We start from the raw sequence: 23,168 nt of genomic DNA on the forward strand, positions 1-23,168 counted from the left end.
CTAGAACAAGGGAACGCCGCACAATAAAAGGTTGGTCATTTTGTATTGGAGCATGTCATTTTTATTCTTTTACATCAAAACTTGAGCTTGATGATGACTTCTTTAAAATACTCAAGAAAGGCTCTTTAGTAAAAAAAAAAAAAAAAAAAAAAAACGGTATGTAGTGGTTTTTGCATGTCAATCTTCTCCCTATTTTTCCTATATACAGATTTTCGTGTTTTAAGAGAATACCTAGGATCCGCAGATCTTTTTATGCATGATTTTAGCAAGACTGCTTGTTTGTTTTCAGCAAGTATTTTTGAGCAACTAGCTTTTTTTTTCACAAAAACTTGCTTGTCGTATAGAATGTAGCTTCACTTATCAGTGTATACTTTCTTTTCTTTAGACTTATGTCTTCTATGCATACAATATAATATAACTACCTAGTGTTTCATAGTATCACAAGAGCTACAGGGGCTATTTGTTTTGAATTTATGCATAACAATTGGCCAAAATAGATAGAATGTAGAAACGACAACAATGTATATCAAGTACATGTAGATGCAGGAAGCAGAGTAGCTGACATGATTAATGTACCTTAATTCTATGGAATAGATACATAATCACTAACTTTACATTGATCAACCTTTTTTTTTCTCACTTTTTTTTATTCACATTTCACTAAATGACAACTACAGACGAGAAGAAAACAGACATAAACAAATCAAGTAATATGGAGTCAAAAACATTAAAAGCAAGAGTTTCTGTTTTACAACTATTTCAATACGCCACCTTAAAAGAAAAGCTGCTGATATTCATTGCCGTTCTACTGTCAATTCTGTCAGGCGCGATAAAACCTCTGTCTGTTATTTTATATGGCAATTACATTACAAAAATCACTTTTCTTATTCAACAAAATCAAACAGACGATTTACAAAACATGACGAAGCCATTGATTGGAATGATGATGATAATGGGAACTATGACTATAGTCGCTGGTTATTTCTCATCCTTATTGTGGATCAGAACAGGGGAAGCGCAAATACGAAGAATAAAAAGCCTCTATCTTCGCTCAGTACTAAATCAGGACATGTGCTGGTTCGATAATGCTAAAGAAGGCTCGCTTAGCATTCGATTGTCATCCGATACGCAGCTTTTACAAGAGGGGATTTCCGAGAAATACGGATTATGCATTTTACTTGTGTCACAATTCATTTCAGGTTTTATTGTTGCTTTTTATACAGGTAAGAAGCGACAAGTATGACTATCCAAAAACTCTAATTTATAAAGATTACAAAATGTCGCTTATCACGCTGTCTACATTTCCTTTGTTGGGTGCTATATGTTATCTTTTGATAAGATTCGCAAAGAAGTATGCGATGCAAGCTCAATTTGCGTATGGAAAAGCAAGCACAGTTGTAGAACAAGCACTTCAATCGATTCGCACCGTTTATTCTTTTACACTTCAAGCGAGATTCTTGAAGCTTTATGAAGCCAAGTTGAAAGAGAACTATCGATTTTTTGTCAAACAAAATGTTGTTTTAGGTGGTGGCGTTGCTTTTTTTATGCTCTTCTTTTTTAGTTCACTTGCATTGGCACTTTGGTACGGTGCTCATCTTGTCCAGGAAAACAAATCAACAGGGGCTTCTGTCTTGATTGTCTTTCTTTCCATGGTCAGAGGGTGTACCTCACTTACTGATTTGCCTGGAAATCTAACACCAGTTATTACAGCTTGTGGAGTTGCTCATAAAATATTCGAAATTATTGATCAAGCGCCAACTATCATAGACGGTAAAACCAAAATGATACCATCTCAAGTCAAAGGTGCTATTGATTTGAACAACGTTGTTTTTTCGTATCCTTCTCGACCCGATATATGCATATTAAAGAACATCTCCATTCATATATCACCTGGCACGACAGTAGCCTTTGTAGGTTCTTCAGGATCCGGCAAATCAACTATTACACAACTGATTCAAAGACTATACGATCCTGAAGAGGGCTCTATCACGCTTGACGGCATTGATTTACGAGATCTAAATGTGAAATGGTTACGAGAAACTATAGGCATTGTCAACCAAGAGCCAGTTTTGTTTAACACAACTATTCGACAAAATATCCTTATGGGCAGTCGTCCTGAGAAAATATGTTCAGAAAAAGAAATGATTTGGGCATGTAAAGAGGCCAATTGTCACGAATTCATCTCCCAGTTGCCAATGGGATACGATACCATCGTGGGCGATCAAGGTTGTATGCTTTCTGGTGGTCAAAAGCAACGTATTGCCATCGCTAGAGCCATTCTAAAAAATCCAAGCATCTTGATCTTGGATGAGGTATGTAGATAAATGTAGTTTTTTATCTATTTATTGATCTGTATTTTTCTGTAGGCCACTTCAGCACTTGACATGGAATCCGAGAGCCAAGTTCAGAATGCCCTTGATCAAGCTTCTGTTTCACGAACTACAATCGTTATTGCACATCGTCTAACAACAGTCATGAATGCGGACATGATATTTGTACTAGAGCAAGGAAAAATTATGGAATATGGAAAGCACCAAGAACTGATAGAAAAAAGAGGATTATATTCTCAGTTAGTCAATAACCAACTCATTCATAGAAACCGAGACACAAATGGCCGTAAAGATAGTAATATGACAGTTGTACAAGACTCAAGCCAGAGAAACTTCAAAAACAATGACGATATACATCAGAGTCAAGATAGCTTGCTTTCAGACAAGACAGGTGATTCAAAACACACAGTATTTGAGAAAGTAATAGACAAGGAATACAAGAACCTACCCTTTATCAAGCAAAAAAAGAAAGCGACATCATCTACGTTGAAGACGCTACGAAACATGCGTCCAGAATGGCCAATGATGGCAGCAGGTGCTTTAGGAGCAATTTTGGAAGGCTGTATCCTACCACTATATGCTTATTCTTTTTCAACCATTACTGCTGTTCTTTATAATCCAGTTCACTTTGATCAATCCCAACCAGTTGTATTTCAAGGAGCCAATATGTATTCTTTTATTTTGGTTATTGTAGGTATTACTGCATTTATCGGAAGTGGGTTGAATAGTGTTTGCTTTTCCCTAAGTGAAGGAAAATACGCATATCGCCTACGGCATCTATTGTTCGCAACTTATATGAAACAAGAAGTTGGGTTTTTTGATACTCAAGAGAACAACATTGGATCATTAACAAAGAAGCTGGCTACTGACGCACTGGATGCAGGGAAGATTATCACACGGGTTTGGAGTGATTTGATTGTTCTTATGTCAGCACTCATTGTTGGCCTATCAATTGCATTTGTCCATAGTTGGGAGTTATCTCTGATTGTGTTTGGAATGGCCCTGGTAATTGCTGCTGCCAATGCGTATGATACACAAGTGGAGAAACGTTTTCAAGAGAAAATGAAGCTTGCAAACACAGATAGTAACAAAATAGCCGTTGAAGCCATTAGAGAAGCAAGGACAGTAACACGACTCAATAGACAACATGTATTTGAAAAATTATATCATGAAGCAACAGAATACCCACACCAACTCGCGATTAAAAAAGCCTATTTTTCTTGCATTGGATTTGCTCTTTTAAGAGGTATCACGATTTATACAAATGCAGTTGGATTCTATGCAGGTGCACGGCTCATTACAAATGGGAACATCAATTTTCAGCAATTGTTTACGAGTATCACAGTATTAATGACAGCAGCTGAAAAAGTAGGACAAAAACTGACATTTGCATCGAATTTTGCAAGAGGAAAAGCAGCTAGTTTGGCCGTCGATGAGATTTTGGATCGACCTTTACTGATAGACGATACGTTAGAAGGTCTGGAACCTGAGTCTATCAAGGGAAATTTTAAGTTACAAGATGTTGCATTTGCTTATCCTAGTCGACCTAATGCGCCTGTCTTCAATGGCGATTTCCATCTAGAGGGCCGCGCAGGTCAGACTATTGCTCTTGTAGGCCCTTCTGGCTGCGGCAAGTCTACTACCATCGGTATGATGCAGCGTTGGTACGATCCTGTCAAGGGCACAGTGTCTTTGGATGACCATAACGTCAAGTCTTACTCTGTCTACAACCTACGCCAACACCAAGCCCTGGTCTCGCAAGAGCCTATCCTGTTTGACATGTCGATAGGCGAGAACATCCGCTTCGGTATTGACGAACACAAGCAAGTGACTCAGGAGCAAGTAGAAGAAGCATGCAGAGCTGCCAACATCCATAGCTTTATTGCTAGTCTTCCTGACGGTTACGATACCCGTGTCGGCGACAAAGGCTCTCAGCTCTCGGGAGGCCAAAAGCAGCGTATTGCAATTGCGCGTGCTCTGATTCGCAAGCCTAAGGTGCTGTTGCTTGACGAAGCGACTTCTGCACTGGATAGTGAGAGCGAGCGACTTGTGCAAGAAGCGCTGGACAACATTTTGCAAGAAGGAGGCAGGACAACAATCACGATTGCCCACCGGTTGTCTACAATCAAGAATGCAGACCTTATCTGCGTGGTCAAGGATGGCCAAGTGATTGAACAAGGCACCCATTTTGAATTATTAGAACTGAATGGAATTTATAGTGATATGGTCCAAAAGCAATCTCTTGACTCGAATTAATAGATTCTATTAAAATTATAGCATTAGGTTTGGGGCTATTTTTTTAAGAGTTGTACGTCATTTTGTTATTTCTGTGTTCTGTACAATTTCTAAAATAGAATTGACAATTTCCACACGTTTAAAAAAAAATGAGTGACTCAGATTAATTACAGCCTCATCTTCAATTTTGTTTGCCAAGAGATCATCGATTACCAAGATATCAGCCAAAAAATCAAGTTATATAGTAATTTAGATGGTATGGATAAAGCAAAGCTACTTGAAATAGGTCTCAAACAAGTGTCATTGTATTGTAGGATAACAATGGCCACACACTTGACATCAGAAGGGGCAATAGTTTTTCCAGCAGCACTTAAACCAAGGGTATCCCCCCACCAGAATTTTTAATTTTAAGAAGTCAATTGCTAAGTGACAGACTAGTAAAATATCCTTGTATCTTTAAGCGTCTGTTTAAGATAAGCAATATTAATAAAACACAATAGGTTCACTAACTTAATTTGGCTTGTTGCGAGGGCGTATGAATCTTCTTATTTTCTTGGCAATAAACAACCTCCATTTATTTTTTTTTCCCTTCAAAGTTACGGGACGTGAGACAAATTCTTCTCAAATATCTAAGGAGATATATACTTATTTTTGTTCAGATGTCTTCTGTAATAAGTTCGTCTTTCATATTCCGCGTGAGGGACCAACGGTAAGTTCTTGATTCCTACTGGTAAAAAAAATTTTTTTTATGAAATCGATATTTTACTTTGGGTTCTTGGTAGATTGGATTTTCCTTGACTGTGATCGAAAATCTAAAAAAAAATTCTTTTTATCCATTATGAAAGCAGGCCGTCATAGAATTTATACCAACGAACAACGCAAAGCACGTAACCGAGAAGCTCAAGCAGCCTTTCGCGATCGTAGAAACAAACACACAAAAACGCTTGAAGACAGTATTGTTCACTTCGAGACGATGATCAAGGACTTGAAAGAGTCAAATATTCAAACAACCGAACGTGCTGAGCAAGCTGAAGAGCGCTGTCGACACCTTGAGTCAGAATTATCTTGCTTACAAAAACTAGTCCAGACTGTCTTGATTGATAATCAAAAACTTCAATATCAGCTTGATGCCTTTCTTATTTCAAGTGTGTCAATGTAATCCAGACAAATTTATTTATTTCTATTAGATAACAACCAATTATTTCCATACCTTCCTCAGGCAGACATGAACGTATTAACAAAGTCAAACACAGGCGAGTCTCATCATATTTCTTTTAAAAAAAAAGATAAATGATCCTAGAGTTTCTTTTTCATAGGCTACCCATCTTTTTCTTATCAGCAATTTTAAAATGTGTCTTGGCAAGTGTTTTATAACGTCAAAGAACTTTCTGATCCTAGTGTTTTTTTTTCTATAGATTTCTTCACATGTCTAGGTGCACAAGCAAGCAACATTTATTATTTACCGGAGGCTTACTGCGCCTACAAATAAACATCCTCTAAGCCTCCCCCTTTCTTTTCTTTAAACAAATAAAACCAGTTTCAGGTACTCAAAAAAAAAAAACGACAAGTAAAGACATATTTGAGTGTTATTAGAAATCCAAATTACCAATGAGGTAATCATGAGAGCACCGAGTATAAGCAAAAAGCAAGTTTTTTTGTGCAACACTCTTCTCTGTTCTGACCTCACGTGTGTATTGAATCAGCGTATAGGATTCAATTCATTCATATGAATAAGAGCTATATTCCAATTATAACCAGAGGAAAGGAAAATTCCGTGTTGTTTTGACAAAGACGCGTGTGCTCAGATCACCATTGTTTGTTTTGAATTGCCGTAGATTCGTAATCTTTCCTTATTGAGAACTGTCAATTGATTTGTAATATTACCTGGCAAAAAAGTTTCCCTTGACGCCATGCTACGTATACACACTCTGAGTTTATATAGACCACACAAAAGATGAGATCATTTCGTAGTTGTCAATGAATAAGCCGGACGGAAGAACTTGTTTTTTTTCCGCTTGACTAATACTATATTTTAATAAACAGGTATGTCAGCAAAAATAACCATCTACTTGTTTTTTTTTCTTTTTTTTTTGTGTCAAACTAAACATACAACGTGAAGCAAGTAAGTAAATGGAAAAGTGTTAAAAAAAAAAGAGAGCCTCATAATGACTACATGTACATCTTAGACAAGAACACAAGTGCCCTCTTTTTTTTTTCTCTAAATATAGCAAAAAGAAAACTCAATCTAGGTAACACACGGGAAGGTTTTTCCTGGAGCATATATACAGACTCAACTTGATTCAAATTAATAATTCATTGCTTTTTCCTTCTTTTTCTTTTCTTGTTCTGTCAAAATCATTCTCATGGCTAAAGCTACACTCGAACTTAAATACAAACGCCTTAAAGTTGGACATGCTTGTTATGTTTGTAGAAGCAAGAAAATAAAGGTAAACTAAAAAAAAGGGGGGGTTTTCTCTTACTGATATTATGTTAGTGTGATGGTCTTCGACCTTGTATGCAGGTAAGCTAACAAAAAGAATATGTCTGTATTGTCAACTTGTACTTATTGTAATGCTATGATTCTCTTCTTTTTTTAGTGCAAAGGTAAACAATTAAAATATATAAAAATAAATCAAAATTAATTACATATATAGCCAGAGGCCGAACTTGCGAATCCTCTAATATTGAAGCGCAGGAGAATAACGAAGACCATCTCAGCACAACAACAGTCGAGTCAGACAATGATTCCATCTTGTTCTCTACTTCAGATAACATGGCTACAACACAGGAAACTTGTTCAGAAACCAATATGTCCTTTTTTGATTATCCAAGATTTGGAAGCTCCATTCAATGGAAACAAGAACCACCATTGCCTTCAAAATACTCTTGTCCTATTGAAATGCCTTCCGGTGAACTACAGATGCAAATGATTGACCTGTTCTTTAGAAAGCGACATCGCATGCTTCCCATCTTACCAAAGAGCTTGTTCTATGAACAATTGCGTCTCAAAGGTCCATTGATTACACCACTATTATTGAATGCTATTTATTGTGATGTTAGCAGTTTTGCCCCTCATTGTGGCTTTCATGAAGTGCCGAAGCCCTCCGTCTTTTTCAATCGTGCCAAGAAACTCTTGGATGACTTCCTAGATAGGCCAAGAATAAGCACAGTAGTCGCACTTTGTTTGCTGTCCATGCATGAACCAAACCCCACTAAACTAAAATCAACAACAGCGAATCAACATTGTCGTTTGTGGATGTATGGTGGCATGGCAGCCCGCATGTGTCTTGAACTGGGTTTGAATATTGACACGCCTCGTACTCGGGGTATGCTTTCTGAGGAAGAAATTGAACTTCGCCGACGAGTCTTGTGGTCCTGTTATTTTCTAGATAAAACGCAAAGTATGTATTCCCAGCGCCCTTGGTCATTGTCTTCTTCTAGTATCAAGACCCAATTGCCTTCCGTCTTGTGTCCTGGTGATCAAGAAGAGGCTATCATAACCCAGTTCCAACACAATGTCAAGCTATTTATTCTTTATGAACAAGGTTTGCGCATACATGCTTCCTATGGCATTTTTGAAGACATCTCCAAAGATACTTTTATGGAACAAATCGAAAAATACAGACTTAAGATATTACAATGGGGAGTCAATTTACCTATTCGTCATGATGCTTCTGTTCAAGATGTGATCAATGAACCAACTAAACTGGCCTCAACAGCATTCCTTCAACTGTTCTATTATTTTATGTTAGCAGACATACTGGCTTGTTTGCCTCAAACGAATACTACTCACTTGGAAGAACGTATTTATGCATCCCAAATGGTCAAATGTGTTGAATCCCTATTAGAAGATCCTAGTATGGTACCTCGGTATCAGCTTTTGATTTATGCCTTAACTTCTGCTGTCCGTATTCATGCCCGCTTCCTCCGCCACTTGGATACACAGGTTTCTCAGCAGTCTAGGCAGTTTTACAATCAGAGTATGAGCCTATTTCAAAAGATTCAAAAATATGCATCCATTCCTGAATGTGCTACAGTCCTTCAACACATGTCAGCCTATAGTGAACAAGAAAACAAAACAACAACAAACAATACTACCACACAGCCACTCTCACCGCCAGAATATGCTTTGCCTATGGACAACTCTGTTTGGAACACACCTCAAGATATGTTCTCAATAGAAGACTGGACTAGTCCACAACTATCGACTATTAGTCAACCTTATTTGTACACTTCTCCTACATCTCTTTTGGACTCTCCCTTTTTACCTTGCCATTCATTCGATAACAATATTTTTGTACAGCCAAACGACTTTAATTCCTCTTTCATGATGCCTTCTGTATATAACCACTTTGTATAATAATATGAATCATAATAGTGATAATAATAATAATAATAATAAAAACATGTATATTTTGACATGACGTATGTGGCACACAAGTACAAGAAAGTTTTAATAAGGTATACAAGTTACAGTTCATCAGTTGTCTTTAATCGCTTAGGACTTTGACTATAGAAATCATCAGTATGCTATCATTGGTTGTGACCAGACTTACCCAGCTGCTTGGAGATAATGATTATTGTACCGCTTAAAATTAAAACGACTGTTCATTGGACTTGTGTGTTCTTCAACTGCATATTCTTCTTCTCCATCTGATAAAAACTCTCTTGCAATGCCTTGCAATAATGAAATGTTCCTCTGCGTTTCTTCTGTATTGTTTCCTTGCTCTGTCTCTACATTTTCTATCACTTCTTCTACCGGTCTTAATTCTATTGAACTATCACTTTTTTCTTCTTCTTCTTCGTCTTCGTCTTCTTCAGAGTCTAATACAATCACGTTGGAAAATTTTCTTTTAGGTCGTCTCGTAGGTTGTTCGTCTAAACCCGACTGTTTGGCTTTTAATTGTTGCTTTAGTCGTTCATTTTTCGCTTTTATACTAGACATTGCTTTTTCGCTGATTGTCGCTCTTTTGAGTGCTTCATCACGCTCTCTAATACATTACAAACAGGATTTATGGATGTTTATCTACTTACTTGTTGGATGCAGTAAATCTGGCGGTTAAACTACCAAAAGCAACCAGTAAATCATCATTTGACATATTTTGAAGACTACGAAGATAAGCTTTTGCTGTTGGACTTGCTAGATAATCATCGATATCAGCCACTCTAATGGGGAGGGGAGGGGGGGGAGAATATCAACATAAAAAAAAATTTGCATAAATAGCACTTACCTTCTAACTTGTTTTAAATATCGCATAGCTTTGGTTGTACTCTTGAGTTCATGTTGCATTTGTTCTATCTTTAAGTTAGCATTGGCTAAGTCTTTTCGTAACGATTGGCGGTCTTTATTGCAGCTGTTGTATTCATTCGTAAGTGTGTTGATTTTCAGTTGTAGATCGCGAGTTTTGGTATTAGAAGAAGACGGATCATCTACTACTTCTGTATCTTCTGTAGTAGAGAAATAAAGAGGTGATATAATTTGACGATGGGAAGTTGATTTTTTACAAAGAGGACATTTTTTTGACTGATCAATCCAAGGACGAATACTGCGAAAAATGAGTTCTTGTCCATGTATCTAGCATCCTTACCAATTCTTATGAAAGACATGACCACAGGGTATAACAGCTGAGTTACTTGTGTCTGATAGAAGCGATCCAAAGCAAATAATACAGTTATAATTCATAATGTAAAGGAGAGATGTACAGAGCAAGAAAAAAAAAGAAAAGCAAAGAGAATGGTTGTACCATATATGGTATCTGCAGACCATGTAGTCGGACAGTATAGAGTCCGGTAATATGCAGAAGCTCGGAACATCTTGACTATCATAGCATTGGTTTGCTAGTAGTGAGCAGCTACTCTCTTCATGGCCACAGACTCTCTAGCACGTACCAATACACATTGGACCAAGAAGGTACATACTCCTTTGCCTGAGTTTACATACAGTCATTTACCAATTCAACAAGCAGTACTGATTTTTGATAGTAGCATAAGGGAGCTTGTTGCACATATTATGCATGAGAAAGTCAACTTATTATTACCTAAGAAGCAGATAAAAGCCTAAAAGGACGTTCAGAACATACTAAGTTTAATTTATTCTCTGTCTATTTCTTAGGTTCATTTCAGACACCATCTCAAATGATCCTGATAGTTTAATTTTTAAAAAAAAGCTGTTTCTTATTATGAAAGAAGGCCTGGCATCAAAGACAAAACGTCAATCTTTTTGTGTACAGGTAGATAGACAAACAAAGGAGAACTTTAAAGCCATTTCACTAAATCAATAGACATCCAAATCAAATTAAGCGTATAGTTGCTGAAATGGCCTTTCATCTTAAGAGGTCTTTTCTCGCAATAGCTGCTCTTCTTTCCTTTTATATTTTCTACTTTCGTACTATCGTACCAATTTTGTTTTTCTTTATATTTTCTTACAATAAATAATTGTCGAGCACCTCTTTTAGTGGGTCCCTCCCAAGACCACTAATACGTGCGGCAAATAAAATCATTAAAAAAGTCATTATACAGGATGGTCCATACCACCTCTTTTATTCTACTTATTGATCAAGAACAATGCATCCCCGCCTACTTATCTGATTCTATCCTTAGCCTTTCCTCAACTATTGATACCAGTAGTTTTTGATGTCATTGACACAAGACTGGATATGTATCTCATTCAACGTCAGCAAGGAAGACAGATCCAACCCTTTTATGAAGTCTTGAGTATTTGGAATCAAGTCTATCCGCTTCCCAATGTTAAACAAGAGCCTAGTCTAGATCAGATCCGTCATGATGCCGCTCGGTTCTTAATCAGAGCAGGTATGTATATCTTGATCTATATACCACTCTTTGGCTTTATGGATGGGTTTGTCAGAGTCTGTCAAGAACCACCTGAATCACTGAATACGACTGACGCCTATCTGAGTCGAGTATGGACTTTGGGACATCCTTCTTTCAAGTTTTTATTCTATTATTTCTGGATAGGTATCACACTCACACTTCATATTGTGATTATACCTCTTCTCCATCTTGTTTTTCATGCCATTCAACTAAATCTGGTGATTTGGTTGCCTTTTCATCACAAGTTACGTGTACGACTGCACCATGATCTCGCTCAGTTTGTTGCTCAGCCTTCCTTGTTCACCAAACCCTGGTTGACTCGCTCTGTACATGATCTCTGGTCAAGGCGATGGCATCAGGTCTTTCGTTCAGGATTTCTTCAGTTAGCTTATTCGCCTGTCAGACGATGGTTTACCAACAAGACAATAGGAAGATGTGCAGGTACAATGGCTGTCTTTATCTGTTCTGTTCTCATGCATGACTATCTGACCTTGGCCATGATGGGTTATTCTTCGCCTAAAAAGGGTGTTTGAGGACACCAGACTCTATTTTTTACTTTACAAGGCGTAGGCACCTTAGTGTCTCTCAAGAGCCCTGGTTTGCCTACTTGGCTTGCTTGGTTATTGACTTGGATCTGGATTGTCTATACAGCTCCTATCTTTTTAGAACCTTATATTCGATTAGGCTACCATCATTTTGCTCAAGTACCTGGATTTCCTAATTTCTTAGACCCTTTGATGGGCAAATTATGTCCTTTTGGTAATAAATAAGTCTTTATTCAATCAATGTATTTAATGATTCTGTAAAAGCATAATCAACAGATTGACCATGCGCATCATAAGCATAGGCTCGAATACTGTCTTCCTTGCCTGTGAATTGAATCCAACCACCTGCAGGGAAACTGACTTCAAAGAAGAAGTCATAATGGCCTGAAGGATGTTGCGTCTTGAGCTAGAAACAGTATGTCACTTCATTCTATTGAACTGTTCAACTTACTCGAAGTGTAATGATCTCCTCTTGACTGGTATGTTCAGCGCAATCATAGGTGGTGTATGGACAACATGCATTTTGACCTGGTTTTAATGACTCCCTTTTAAATGCTTTAAACACATTGGCTCCTCTGTTTGAAGGTTGTTGGTGAATATAAAACGATACTTCCTCTGAGTCATTATAGACACAGAATGCACTGACAAACATAAGGAAAGGTAACAAGAACAAATATTTCATGCTACGGATAAGTTTATTTCCTATGGTTTATTTAACATAAATCCATGCCTTTTGTTCTCTCTTTTTGGAACTTATTCAGTGTATTTTAGTTTTTTTACTCTTGATCCATTATTAGAAAATGCAGGCTATAAATAAACATGAATATGAAGAAAAGAAAAAAAAAACTTACAGATCCATATTGAGAAGACTGTTTCTTTTTCTTTTGATTGTAGTAAAGATCAGCACTATCAGGACTACCTAATCCATTATCATCACTTGAGAGAGATGGAGATCCTGCACCTATTCTTCTGCTTGCTACACGACTTGACTGTCTTCCTGATAGACCAAGGCATTTCTCCAAGTGAGGAGCATAGCGTGTAGAAGTAACTGTCTTTTGACAATTAACACATTCATAAGAAGGTAAATTGTTGACTGTATAACTCTTTCCCCAAATATCAAAGCCTGGTTTCCTCACTTGTCATTTGATTAGTATATACATATATATATATATATATTTAATGATTATATTATTTACCATAGTGTTTGCACCTATACTAAAATAATGAGCACAACAATATATGATAATCCTACTTTTTTTTTTTTTTTTTTTTTTTTTTTTTTTTTTTTTTTTTTTTTACTTTGTTTGACATATTTGGCATGTTGCATTCTCCTTTTTCATATCTTTATGAGCATCAAGCAATACATCAAATATGCATTCATCAATCAAATCTTCTAACAATGAAAATGCCTAACAATAAAAGACGTCATTCAATCAACATTGGCTTATTGTTGTCTTTTGCTTACAATAGCTGCTCTTGGTGTATTGGGTTTTTTGGTTATTTTGGGTATATTATTTTGTAAGCTTGTTTGCGTATGTTGTAGTTCTTCAAGTGTTCTGTTACGATCAGACAATAGTTTTTTATAAAGACTATGGGACAAAGATGAGCACAAAGGTGTGTTTTATATATGCATACAGAGTCGCTGCTTCTTTTTGACTTTCAGATAGACTGTTGTCTAACTTTGGTTTTTGCATAGTAAATTAAAAGAGTTTGTAATATCATAATATGTAAATACAGAAACAAAAACTATTTATTGTTTTTTGCCATGAATTTGGTTTCAAAAGAAAAGCACACACGCTCTTCCCCGGCTCGCTTGTCTTCTCTTTTTCTTTGCTGGTTTACCTTTTCAATAAGCTTCGCAAGCTCGCACTGTATGGAACACGTTAATTTACTGTTACTAGCATTCGTTTGTTTACAATCAATACCTTAACATAGTATAGAGCTTCGACAATTGAAGGTAAATGTACCAGTTGGTGAAGTTCTTCAACCAAAGAGAAGCGTTCAAATGCCATAGGCATGTATATTCCATCAGCAGGAAGCCTCATTTGGAACAGGGTGCATTTGAAGCCTATCAAAGTATCTGCATTAGACATTTTGTTCTTCTTTCAAGACACAAAAGACAAAGTGAGAGTATACCTTCAACTAGCAGACCAAGAGATAAAGGGTCTTTTACTCCAAGACATAACTGATCATCTAGAGAACCTTTCATCAGCTTCATCAGCTTAGCATAGTCGTCTTCTAGCTGATATTTGCTTGTTGCTTCAGGTCTCTTAATCTCAATAAAAAAGAAGAAAATCTCTTTGTTTCTGACTCTAGTTCCAAACATTGAATCTGGCTTCTTTTTATTCTTACAAGGCTTGTCGATCCTATCCGTAAGGATTATTCTCTGCGGTTAGTACAGTTAAAAAAAGAAAATTGGGTATACACTCACAAAGCATAGTATAGTTCTTCACTAGCATTTTTCAAAAGTACTCTTTGAATTACTGGTGTTAAGTACTTGTCGGTGAATGAAGCTTCTGAATTATTGGCAGCAGAAGCGCGGTATTCTTTCATGTTCTTGACGAGGTCTTTGACCATACTCAGCATGACTTCTTTTTCTTCATCTTCCTTCTCTTCTTCCCCACTATCATCATCATCATTCTCTTCTTCCTAATTGAAAACAGTGTCAAAGAAAACTAGTCGTTTGAACTAATGCAACATACATCGGCTTCTTTCTTACAGTATATAACTGCCTTGGCAGGTGCACGAATTATTTTGGGCTTCATGCCTCCAGATAGTGACTTTAAGATATTGCGAGTATCAGAGTCAAAATATTTTGTAATACATTTTTTGGAATCAAACTTATTGATTAGGAAAATGTGGGATAGAGAACTAGGTTGGTAAGATTTGGTCCAATGAAAATTAGTGTGCGAAGAAAGGTAGGGGATGGCTCTTTGGATACTCACAGGATTCTTAAGCAATTTATATCATTGTTTTTGTCAGCTTCAGCTATCGACTGCTTTCTAAATCTCTTGAGCACCTCTGTGACATTTATGTTTTCGACGAAAAGCTTAACATATTGGTTAGGCGTTCTTTAATTATAAATATTTATACCCCCACTTACTTCCTCCTTTGATTTCCACTCCTTCTGTCCCCTGCCCATAAAGTGATTTATTTTCTTATATCGTTTTACGGAAGAAACCGATGAGTTCGATAACTGTGGGCTTTGAGCTAAATATCTACTCTCTCTTCATCTCACAACATTTTTTCCCGTTAATTGCTTGGTAAATCCTACAAGATGAACAACTCTGGTAACTCTGGTAACTCTGGTAACTCTGGTAACTCTGGTAACTCTGGTAACTCTGGTAACTTTGAAAACATTACCAATCTTGATGTCTCCTCTTTGACTATTGAACCTTCTGCTGGAACATTGACTGATGCCCAGATGGATGAGTCGATTGATCAAATACTTAGTGAAGCATCAACTGTTAGCTCGGCTGTAAGTCCTGGCCAAGACTACAGAATGGTAGAAGAAAACCTCGCTATGCTGCGAAACGAAATGGCATCTACGTTGAGAGCTTTTGGCACTGCTAGGAGCCTAAATGATAGTGCCGCAGCCGATAGAGCACTCCAAGAAGTGGAGCGCATTAAATCGAGCATCCGCAGCTTAGACGAATACAAGTCCATGGTGTTGAAAATTGATGGAGCTGCAAAGCCCACCGGCTTCCAAAAGCAAAATGTTTCCTCTAGTGATAGCGTTGGAGCTGTTTCGAGTGGCCTTTCTTTGAGTCGCCGGGATTTGCCCAAATATCAGTTACTAGCCAACTCACATAGACCCTTTCCAAACGAAGAGGCTTTTGAGTCGGACGAGCACTTTCTACATACCTTTGAGAATGGGGTATACTCTTCCTCACAGGATATTGAAGCCGTGTGGAAAAGATACATTCCATTGTGTCTTCCGTATGGAGCGGATGCCTGGGCCCACACTAACTTGAAGCGCTGCGGATCCTGGACTGAAGCATTTAAAAAGCACTTTGGTTCGAAGTTCAAGACTAGGGAGTATAACACTCAGGTGTTTACTATGACCATGAAGAACGATGAACCCATTGGCACATACACCAATCACTTTCTCCAAACTGTTTACAATGCTGGCATACCGAAGGATGATCCTCGAGTAGCTGATCGTTTTCTTGCTTCTCTGACTGCTCCTGTACAGACTTTGACACGTCTGGCGTGTATGAATACGTTGGGTAGACAGACAGAAGATTCTTCGAGTTGGACTGTGGAAAACATAGCCGATGTCGCAAGAGATGTGTTGGGTGATGATGCGTCCAAATATACTACGTCTACTTCCTTGTTGCCTGGTGTGGCAGGGCTGAGTCATGCTGTTGGTGTGAACCCTTTGGGTCATGCTAAGAGACATGTTAGAACGAGAAGAACGCAGGTTGATCGCTCTGCACCTTACAATAAACCTGGCACTAGCAAGTCATACTTTTGCAAGATGCATGGGCAAAATAGCACTCATACCACGAATAAGTGCTATATCATAAGCAAGAATAAAAACAAAGAAAAGAAGGCAACTATCTCTCGACAATGTGACAATCCTTGAAGATTTTGCGATGAACCTTGGATAGAAAAGAAACAGACGATGATACTGAAATGATCACGGATGATTGCTTTGACTGTAAGTACACAAACGAGATCAAAGCGAAAGATGCTTTACATAAAGACACTTTTGACTTATTGACACCTATGATTATAGAAAACCACAAGATGATGGCAAAGGTTGATACCAGAAGCACACATACTTTTATAAAGTTAGACTCGCTTAGAGCTAAATTAAATATAAGCAAAATAAACAAAAATATTAGTGGTTTCTTTAATTGCTTGTCTAAAGACAATAAAATTTCTCGTATTGGTATTACAGATCCTTTAACTGTAAAATATACAAATAGAATCACTTTTAAGCACCAATTTGAAGTCATAGATTTTAATGATAGCTTTGACTTTGACATTCTTCTTGGTACGGACATTATGGGTAAATTGGGTATTGCACTTACAGGTGTTGCATACAATTTAGAAAATGATAGTGCTGATCCAAATGATAAAGACTCTATCTTTTCTAATGCAAACATCGTAACAACTGATACACCTGAACCTGATAATTCACCTGCTGGATCTGCTGAAGAGGTTGCACAGTTTATGGCTTCCATCCAAGATGCTATTGATGAAAATCAAAAGATACCAGTAGAGTCATTTTGTCCTATTCCAGAATCCATTATCAAGTTGCCCACACCTGAAGGAGCAACCGCTTATCGTCGTCAGTACAGCATCCCGCATACATTGAGGCCTGTCCTAGATGAACAGATAAATGAATGGCTTAGAACAAAAACAATAGAGAAGTGTGGTGTCAATACTTCTTTTAATAGCCCGGTGTTACTTGTACCTAAAAAGAACAAACAGGGTGAAATTGTCAGCCATCGAGCTTGTTTGGATGTTAGACTTTTAAATAAGATCTTACCACCAACATATAACTTTGAAGTGCCACTGGTGAGAAACATTTTTGAAAACTTAAGAGGCAAGAAGATTTTCTCAACTCTTGATCTCTCTAATGCATATCATCGCTTTAAAATCCATCCTCCAGATGCGCATAAATTAACATTTTCTCATAATGGACAGCAATACTGCTTCATCAAGGGATGCTTTGGACTAAAGAGCCTAACTTCTCAATTCTGTAAGGTTATGGCCATTTTGTTTGAGGGTATGGATTGCGTTCAATCTTTTGTTGATGATTGTATCGTGGCCAGTGAAACATCCAAGCAACATGCCAAAGATGTCAAAATGGTGATAGACAGATTGATACAAGCCAAATTGATTTTGAATCCAAAAAAATGTGTTTGGTTTCAGCAGTCAGTTAGGATGCTTGGATTTGTGGTCAATGCAGATGGGATTATGGCTGATAAAGCCAAACTCACTAACGTTGAATCATGGCCAGTACCAAAGACAGCGAAACACATTCAACAGTTCATGGGGTTAATCAATTATTTTAGAGAATTTGTACCGATGATCTCTACTGTTGCTGAGCCTTTGACTAGATTGAGCCATGCAAAGAACGTAGAAGAGCTGTGGTCTGATGAGCAAACTAAGAGCTTTAATGCCTTGAAAGCCATCTTACACTCAAATATGCTTTTGCATTATCCTGATTTCACCAAAGAATTCTTTGTTGCCTCTGATGCTTCTCAGTATGGTATATCTGCTGTATTATTTCAGAGAGATGATAAGGGTAGAGACAAATATATTAGTTTTGTGTCCAATGCTCTATCACCCTCACAACGCAGATGGAGTGCTACTCGTCGTGAGTTATATGGTGTTCTGATGGCTTTTCGTCGCTTCCATCAATATATTTGGGGACGCAGATTTACATTGCACACAGATCACAAAGCATTGATTTATATGCATACTCAACGAGATTGCAACAATATGATGTTGAATTGGTACGAAGAAATTCTGACTTATGACTTTGACGCTGTGCATATTCCTGGTATCCTTCTTAAATTGCCAGATTTGTTAAGTCGTTTGTATTCCCCTCTCGACCAATTCGAAGGTGATCACAAACTGGTAGGGGGTAGCACTGGCAATCGAAAGCGAAATGTACAAGCTGCCAAAATAAAAAGAGTTGCTATTTGCAGGAAGAAATATAGCAGAGATAAAAATCTGCATGTTCTTACCACGCAGCTGGTTGAGCAGACTAAAGAACCACTTGATTATTTTACACCGCCTGAGACTGAAAGAGAAAAGCTCTTGCGTGATGCACATACTTTTGGACACTTTGGCAGTCATACTATTGTGCGTGAACTACACTCTCAAGGACTTTATTGGACAAATATGTATCAAGAAGCCAAGGAACTAGTAAGTTCATGTCCTGAGTGCCAAAAGCATAATATAGCAAAAAGAGGTTACCATCCACTAACAAGCATTATTGCATTGCGACCCTTTGATCATGTATCTGTTGATTCTGCAGGTCCTTTTCCTGTAACTGAAAATGGGAATACTGAAATCTTGGTCTTGACTGATATTTGTTCAAAATATATTATTGTCAGAGCACTTAAGAACCAACAACCAGATACCATTGCCAATACACTTATGCAGATCTTTGGAGACTATGGATTTCCTTGTATTCTACAATCCGACAATGGCAGAGCATACCATAACTTGTTACTTGAATCCATTTCAAAAAAGCTCGGCATTGATCGCAGATACTCCACTCCCTATCATCCTAGAGGAAATGGAAGTGCTGAAGCTAGTGTAAAAATTGTTGAAAACACGCTGAGAAAGATGTGTCAATCGAATAGCAAAGACTGGGATTATTACTTACCAGTAGTCCAGCTTTCTATCAACAACGCTATCAAGAATAAGACGTTGAGTTCACCCTTCTCATTGATGTTTGCACGCAAAGTTGGCTTACCTAAAAACTATAAAGAAAAGAACAAATATCCACTTCCTAAAGATATGATGACGCGTGATGATCTTGAGCAGCGCATTGATCACATGGAGAAGATTGTCTTTCCCGCTATCTTTGAAAGAACTCAAAAGATAAATGAGGAGCACACAAAGAGGTTTGATACGAAGAATATGCTTGTCGATATTGAACCCAGAACACATGTTATGGTAAGACTGCAAAAGAGACCGAGTAAACTGTCTCCATTATATGAAGGCCCCTATACTGTTGTAAGAAGAAACAAAGGTGGCTCATATGAATTAAAAGACGAGCAAAATGAATTATTGCATCGTAATTATACACCATCAGAACTGAAGATTGTGACCATTGATGAATCAACCATTGAAGAAGAATAATTTGAAGTAGAAGATATTCGTGATCATCGTGGCAAGCCAGGAAGACGAGAGTACTTGGTTAAATGGACTGGTTTTGGTGAAAGAGCTAACACTTGGGAGCCTGCATCTAGTTTCCAAGATCCTACAATCATCAATCGCTACTGGGATAAAGTTGAAAAACTAAAAACATTAGAGCATGAACGCATTGAATCAAAATCAAGCGATAAATCTGCATCTAACAAAGAGAATAAGAATGATGTACTACACAAGACAGGAACAAAGAGAAGAAACCATCCTACTAGACAAAGTAGAGAGGAATTATCCACAAATGGAAGAGCTAGCAAAAGAATTAAATGCTAAGTGACATGAAAGAGAAGAAAAACTATTTTCCTTTTGAAGAACACAAATTGCATAGACTCTAAATCATTTTTATGTCAAGTAACGTTATATCAAGCCTAGATGCTCACATTGTAAGAAGCCGTTTACAACTATCAAAGATGAGTTGACTCTTGAGGAGGGTAATGTTGTGAACATATATGAATTCATATGATATTACAAACTCTTTTAATTTACTATGCAAAAATCAAAGTTAGACAACAGTCTATTTTAACAAAGAAAAACTGTTGGCGAAAACATTACTAAGAAACTGGAGAAATATCCCACGAAAAGTCTAAAAATCCCAGCCAACTTGGCTCATTTATTTTCGAGTATGAGCAGCATATTGAACAAAGAATGCTCTATTTTTAATAGTTTTATAGCATATAAATACAAAAACAAAAACTGTTTATTGTTCTTTGCCACGAATCTGGTTTCAAAAGAAAGTTACATGTCGCTAATGTATTGTTAAGACATTTTCAGATGAAATTTTGTCCATGAGACAACAAAATGACTGGTTCTGAGTTTATGAGTGGGCGTTGAAATCTTGGGATTTTGTTCGGATTGGATTTTGAGATAGAATTTAACTAGTTTGTTATATTTTGTTGATAATATAGTAAAAGCTTTATTGATATAAGTATATGATATAATTGATAATGTAATATTGAGTTATCTTACTTTTTCTAATTCTCGAGTAATGCTTGAGACAAAATCCAAAGAAAAAAAATAAAGTGATAGGATAGATGATAATTATATAAAAAATTGAAGGATATGTGTAACAGGTACACAACAAAAAAAGAAAAGGGAAGACAGAGACAACTCAAAGGTATACTAAGTACACACTATTTCGCAACCTTTCAGCGTGTATTAAAGAAGTCAAAATGTTACACGAATCAGGTAAATGTTTAAATTCTGTTATTTACTTGAGAGCGCGCAGCAAGCATTTTTCTCTGTTTTCATATTTATTATTGCTCTTATCGTATTCTTTAAAATGTCAAACTCATTCAAACACTGCAAATTTAACGGCAATGTCCAGGTTACAATAAATATAAAAAGAGAAAGATGTATGCTCAAAGAGATCATTTGTAAGAATCAGATCTAAACTTGATTTTTTTTAGCTCAAAGCCCACAGTTATCGAACTCATCGGTTTCTTCCGTAAAACGATATAAGAAAATAAATCACTTTATGGGCAGGGGACAGAAGGAGTGGAAATCAAAGGAGGAAGTAAGTGGGGGTATAAATATTTATAATTAAAGAACGCCTAACCAATATGTTAAGCTTTTCGTCGAAAACATAAATGTCACAGAGGTGCTCAAGAGATTTAGAAAGCAGTCGATAGCTGAAGCTGACAAAAACAATGATATAAATTGCTTAAGAATCCTGTGAGTATCCAAAGAGCCATCCCCTACCTTTCTTCGCACACTAATTTTCATTGGACCAAATCTTACCAACCTAGTTCTCTATCCCACATTTTCCTAATCAATAAGTTTGATTCCAAAAAATGTATTACAAAATATTTTGACTCTGATACTCGCAATATCTTAAAGTCACTATCTGGAGGCATGAAGCCCAAAATAATTCGTGCACCTGCCAAGGCAGTTATATACTGTAAGAAAGAAGCCGATGTATGTTGCATTAGTTCAAACGACTAGTTTTCTTTGACACTGTTTTCAATTAGGAAGAAGAGAATGATGATGATGATAGTGGGGAAGAAGAGAAGGAAGATGAAGAAAAAGAAGTCATGCTGAGTATGGTCAAAGACCTCGTCAAGAACATGAAAGAATACCGCGCTTCTGCTGCCAATAATTCAGAAGCTTCATTCACCGACAAGTACTTAACACCAGTAATTCAAAGAGTACTTTTGAAAAATGCTAGTGAAGAACTATACTATGCTTTGTGAGTGTATACCCAATTTTCTTTTTTTAACTGTACTAACCGCAGAGAATAATCCTTACGGATAGGATCGACAAGCCTTGTAAGAATAAAAAGAAGCCAGATTCAATGTTTGGAACTAGAGTCAGAAACAAAGAGATTTTCTTCTTTTTTATTGAGATTAAGAGACCTGAAGCAACAAGCAAATATCAGCTAGAAGACGACTATGCTAAGCTGATGAAGCTGATGAAAGGTTCTCTAGATGATCAGTTATGTCTTGGAGTAAAAGACCCTTTATCTCTTGGTCTGCTAGTTGAAGGTATACTCTCACTTTGTCTTTTGTGTCTTGAAAGAAGAACAAAATGTCTAATGCAGATACTTTGATAGGCTTCAAATGCACCCTGTTCCAAATGAGGCTTCCTGCTGATGGAATATACATGCCTATGGCATTTGAACGCTTCTCTTTGGTTGAAGAACTTCACCAACTGGTACATTTACCTTCAATTGTCGAAGCTCTATACTATGTTAAGGTATTGATTGTAAACAAACGAATGCTAGTAACAGTAAATTAACGTGTTCCATACAGTGCGAGCTTGCGAAGCTTATTGAAAAGGTAAACCAGCAAAGAAAAAGAGAAGACAAGCGAGCCGGGAAAGAGCGTGTGTGCCTTTCTTTTGAAACCAAATTCGTGGCAAAGAACAATAAATAGTTTTTGTTTCTGTATTTATATATTATGCATAGATCAATAAATGATGATCATGGCAAAAAACCAGATCACATCTATGGCAATTGAAAGATAGAATTTTCATAAGCTTCTTCTCTCCCTTTTAGCGTCTCTCTCTCTCTCTCTCTCTCTTTCTTTCTTTACCTTCAATCAAATATTTTTTGTATAGTTTTTTATGGTCAAATCTGGCAAAGCATGAATCATTTAGTGTCATGAGATGTTTGTGTATTGATATTGTAATGCTTTTGTATTATGAAACGATATTTATATTACACAATTGACTGGATTGATACATTTGTTTGTTCTCACAAGCTAATGAGTTACTACTTTGGGATTCTTTACAGTGTGTTTCCTTGTTAGCTAAATAACTCACGTCCTGATTAACCAATATCATGCAACTGTGTTGATTGAAATACATAGACGTCTTTCATTTTTTATTTTAG

General features: G+C 37.0%; 9 protein-coding genes across 9 annotated transcripts; 5 read left to right on the forward strand and 4 right to left on the reverse strand.

Annotated features, from left to right (window-relative positions):
- Positions 1–664: 664 nt before the first annotated feature.
- Positions 665–4,586, forward strand: B0P05DRAFT_572129 (P-loop containing nucleoside triphosphate hydrolase protein; the record flags this gene model as incomplete). Its single annotated transcript, XM_051581419.1, has 3 exons — positions 665–1,223; positions 1,270–2,312; positions 2,367–4,586. The coding sequence occupies 3 exons, from the start codon at positions 665–667 to the stop codon at positions 4,584–4,586; spliced, it is 3,822 nt and encodes a 1,273-aa protein (XP_051434181.1).
- A 511-nt stretch (positions 4,587–5,097) lies between these two features.
- Positions 5,098–6,194, forward strand: B0P05DRAFT_544314 (uncharacterized protein). Its single transcript, XM_051578527.1, has 2 exons — positions 5,098–5,295; positions 5,348–6,194. The coding sequence occupies exon 2, from the start codon at positions 5,404–5,406 to the stop codon at positions 5,722–5,724; it is 321 nt and encodes a 106-aa protein (XP_051434182.1). The 5' UTR covers positions 5,098–5,295; positions 5,348–5,403; the 3' UTR covers positions 5,725–6,194.
- A 686-nt stretch (positions 6,195–6,880) lies between these two features.
- B0P05DRAFT_544319 (fungal-specific transcription factor domain-containing protein) lies at positions 6,881–9,034 on the forward strand. The gene is made up of 4 exons (XM_051578528.1): positions 6,881–7,012; positions 7,060–7,086; positions 7,163–7,169; positions 7,220–9,034. Exons 1-4 carry the CDS (start codon positions 6,929–6,931, stop codon positions 8,923–8,925), a joined length of 1,824 nt encoding a protein of 607 aa, XP_051434183.1. The 5' UTR covers positions 6,881–6,928; the 3' UTR covers positions 8,926–9,034.
- A 474-nt stretch (positions 9,035–9,508) lies between these two features.
- Positions 9,509–10,287, reverse strand: B0P05DRAFT_125640 (uncharacterized protein). Its single transcript, XM_051573004.1, has 3 exons — positions 10,154–10,287; positions 9,797–10,111; positions 9,509–9,731 (listed from the first exon to the last, which is right to left on the reverse strand). Exons 1-3 carry the CDS (start codon positions 10,246–10,248, stop codon positions 9,596–9,598), a joined length of 546 nt encoding a protein of 181 aa, XP_051434184.1. The 5' UTR covers positions 10,249–10,287; the 3' UTR covers positions 9,509–9,595.
- Positions 10,288–11,160: 873 nt separating this feature from the next.
- On the forward strand, positions 11,161–12,156 carry B0P05DRAFT_125775 (uncharacterized protein). Its single transcript, XM_051573005.1, has one exon. It carries the CDS (start codon positions 11,222–11,224, stop codon positions 11,927–11,929), a length of 708 nt encoding a protein of 235 aa, XP_051434185.1. The 5' UTR covers positions 11,161–11,221; the 3' UTR covers positions 11,930–12,156.
- A 12-nt stretch (positions 12,157–12,168) lies between these two features.
- B0P05DRAFT_511251 (uncharacterized protein) lies at positions 12,169–12,623 on the reverse strand (the record flags this gene model as incomplete). Its single annotated transcript, XM_051575610.1, has 2 exons — positions 12,169–12,347; positions 12,393–12,623. 2 exons carry the CDS (start codon positions 12,621–12,623, stop codon positions 12,171–12,173), a joined length of 408 nt encoding a protein of 135 aa, XP_051434186.1.
- B0P05DRAFT_544328 (uncharacterized protein) lies at positions 12,623–13,649 on the reverse strand (the record flags this gene model as incomplete). Its single annotated transcript, XM_051578529.1, has 6 exons — positions 13,577–13,649; positions 13,407–13,530; positions 13,241–13,350; positions 13,138–13,151; positions 12,793–13,076; positions 12,623–12,748 (listed from the first exon to the last, which is right to left on the reverse strand). Coding segments are annotated over exons 1-6 (641 nt in total), but the record flags the coding sequence as incomplete, so codon positions are not given.
- Positions 13,650–13,824: 175 nt separating this feature from the next.
- On the reverse strand, positions 13,825–15,161 carry B0P05DRAFT_471335 (uncharacterized protein; the record flags this gene model as incomplete). Its single annotated transcript, XM_051574609.1, has 6 exons — positions 13,825–14,009; positions 14,078–14,307; positions 14,373–14,590; positions 14,644–14,812; positions 14,887–14,990; positions 15,045–15,161. Coding segments are annotated over 6 exons (1,023 nt in total), but the record flags the coding sequence as incomplete, so codon positions are not given.
- Positions 15,162–21,039: 5,878 nt separating this feature from the next.
- B0P05DRAFT_597268 (uncharacterized protein) lies at positions 21,040–22,723 on the forward strand. Its single transcript, XM_051583150.1, has 8 exons — positions 21,040–21,213; positions 21,247–21,353; positions 21,408–21,511; positions 21,586–21,754; positions 21,808–22,025; positions 22,091–22,320; positions 22,389–22,531; positions 22,588–22,723. The coding sequence occupies exons 1-8, from the start codon at positions 21,120–21,122 to the stop codon at positions 22,708–22,710; spliced, it is 1,188 nt and encodes a 395-aa protein (XP_051434189.1). The 5' UTR covers positions 21,040–21,119; the 3' UTR covers positions 22,711–22,723.
- The last annotated feature ends 445 nt before the right edge of the window (positions 22,724–23,168 follow it).

The sequence above is a fragment of the Gilbertella persicaria genome, assembly GCF_025201335.1.
Source record: "Gilbertella persicaria strain CBS 190.32 chromosome Unknown B0P05scaffold_23, whole genome shotgun sequence".
Classification (NCBI taxonomy): Eukaryota; Fungi; Mucoromycota; class Mucoromycetes; order Mucorales; family Choanephoraceae; genus Gilbertella; species Gilbertella persicaria.

Bases quoted from the DNA above. Each gene is read 5' to 3' on its own strand.
- B0P05DRAFT_544314 (XM_051578527.1), top strand. From the start codon at position 5,404: ATGAAAGCAGGCCGTCATAGAATTTATACCAACGAACAACGCAAAGCA.
- B0P05DRAFT_544319 (XM_051578528.1), top strand. From the start codon at position 6,929: ATGGCTAAAGCTACACTCGAACTTAAATACAAACGCCTTAAAGTTGGA. The intron at 7,013-7,059 runs GTAAACTAAAAA...ATATTATGTTAG, and splicing joins GTAGAAGCAAGAAAATAAAG to TGTGATGGTCTTCGACCTTG.
- B0P05DRAFT_125640 (XM_051573004.1), bottom strand. From the start codon at position 10,248: ATGAATTATAACTGTATTATTTGCTTTGGATCGCTTCTATCAGACACA. The intron at 10,112-10,153 runs GTAAGGATGCTA...CATTTTTCGCAG, and splicing joins CATGTCTTTCATAAGAATTG to TATTCGTCCTTGGATTGATC. The intron at 9,732-9,796 runs GTAAGTGCTATT...CCTCCCCATTAG, and splicing joins TATTTAAAACAAGTTAGAAG to AGTGGCTGATATCGATGATT.
- B0P05DRAFT_125775 (XM_051573005.1), top strand. From the start codon at position 11,222: ATGTATCTCATTCAACGTCAGCAAGGAAGACAGATCCAACCCTTTTAT.
- B0P05DRAFT_597268 (XM_051583150.1), top strand. From the start codon at position 21,120: ATGTCAAACTCATTCAAACACTGCAAATTTAACGGCAATGTCCAGGTT. The intron at 21,214-21,246 runs GTAAGAATCAGA...GATTTTTTTTAG, and splicing joins TATGCTCAAAGAGATCATTT to CTCAAAGCCCACAGTTATCG. The intron at 21,354-21,407 runs GTAAGTGGGGGT...CAATATGTTAAG, and splicing joins AGTGGAAATCAAAGGAGGAA to CTTTTCGTCGAAAACATAAA.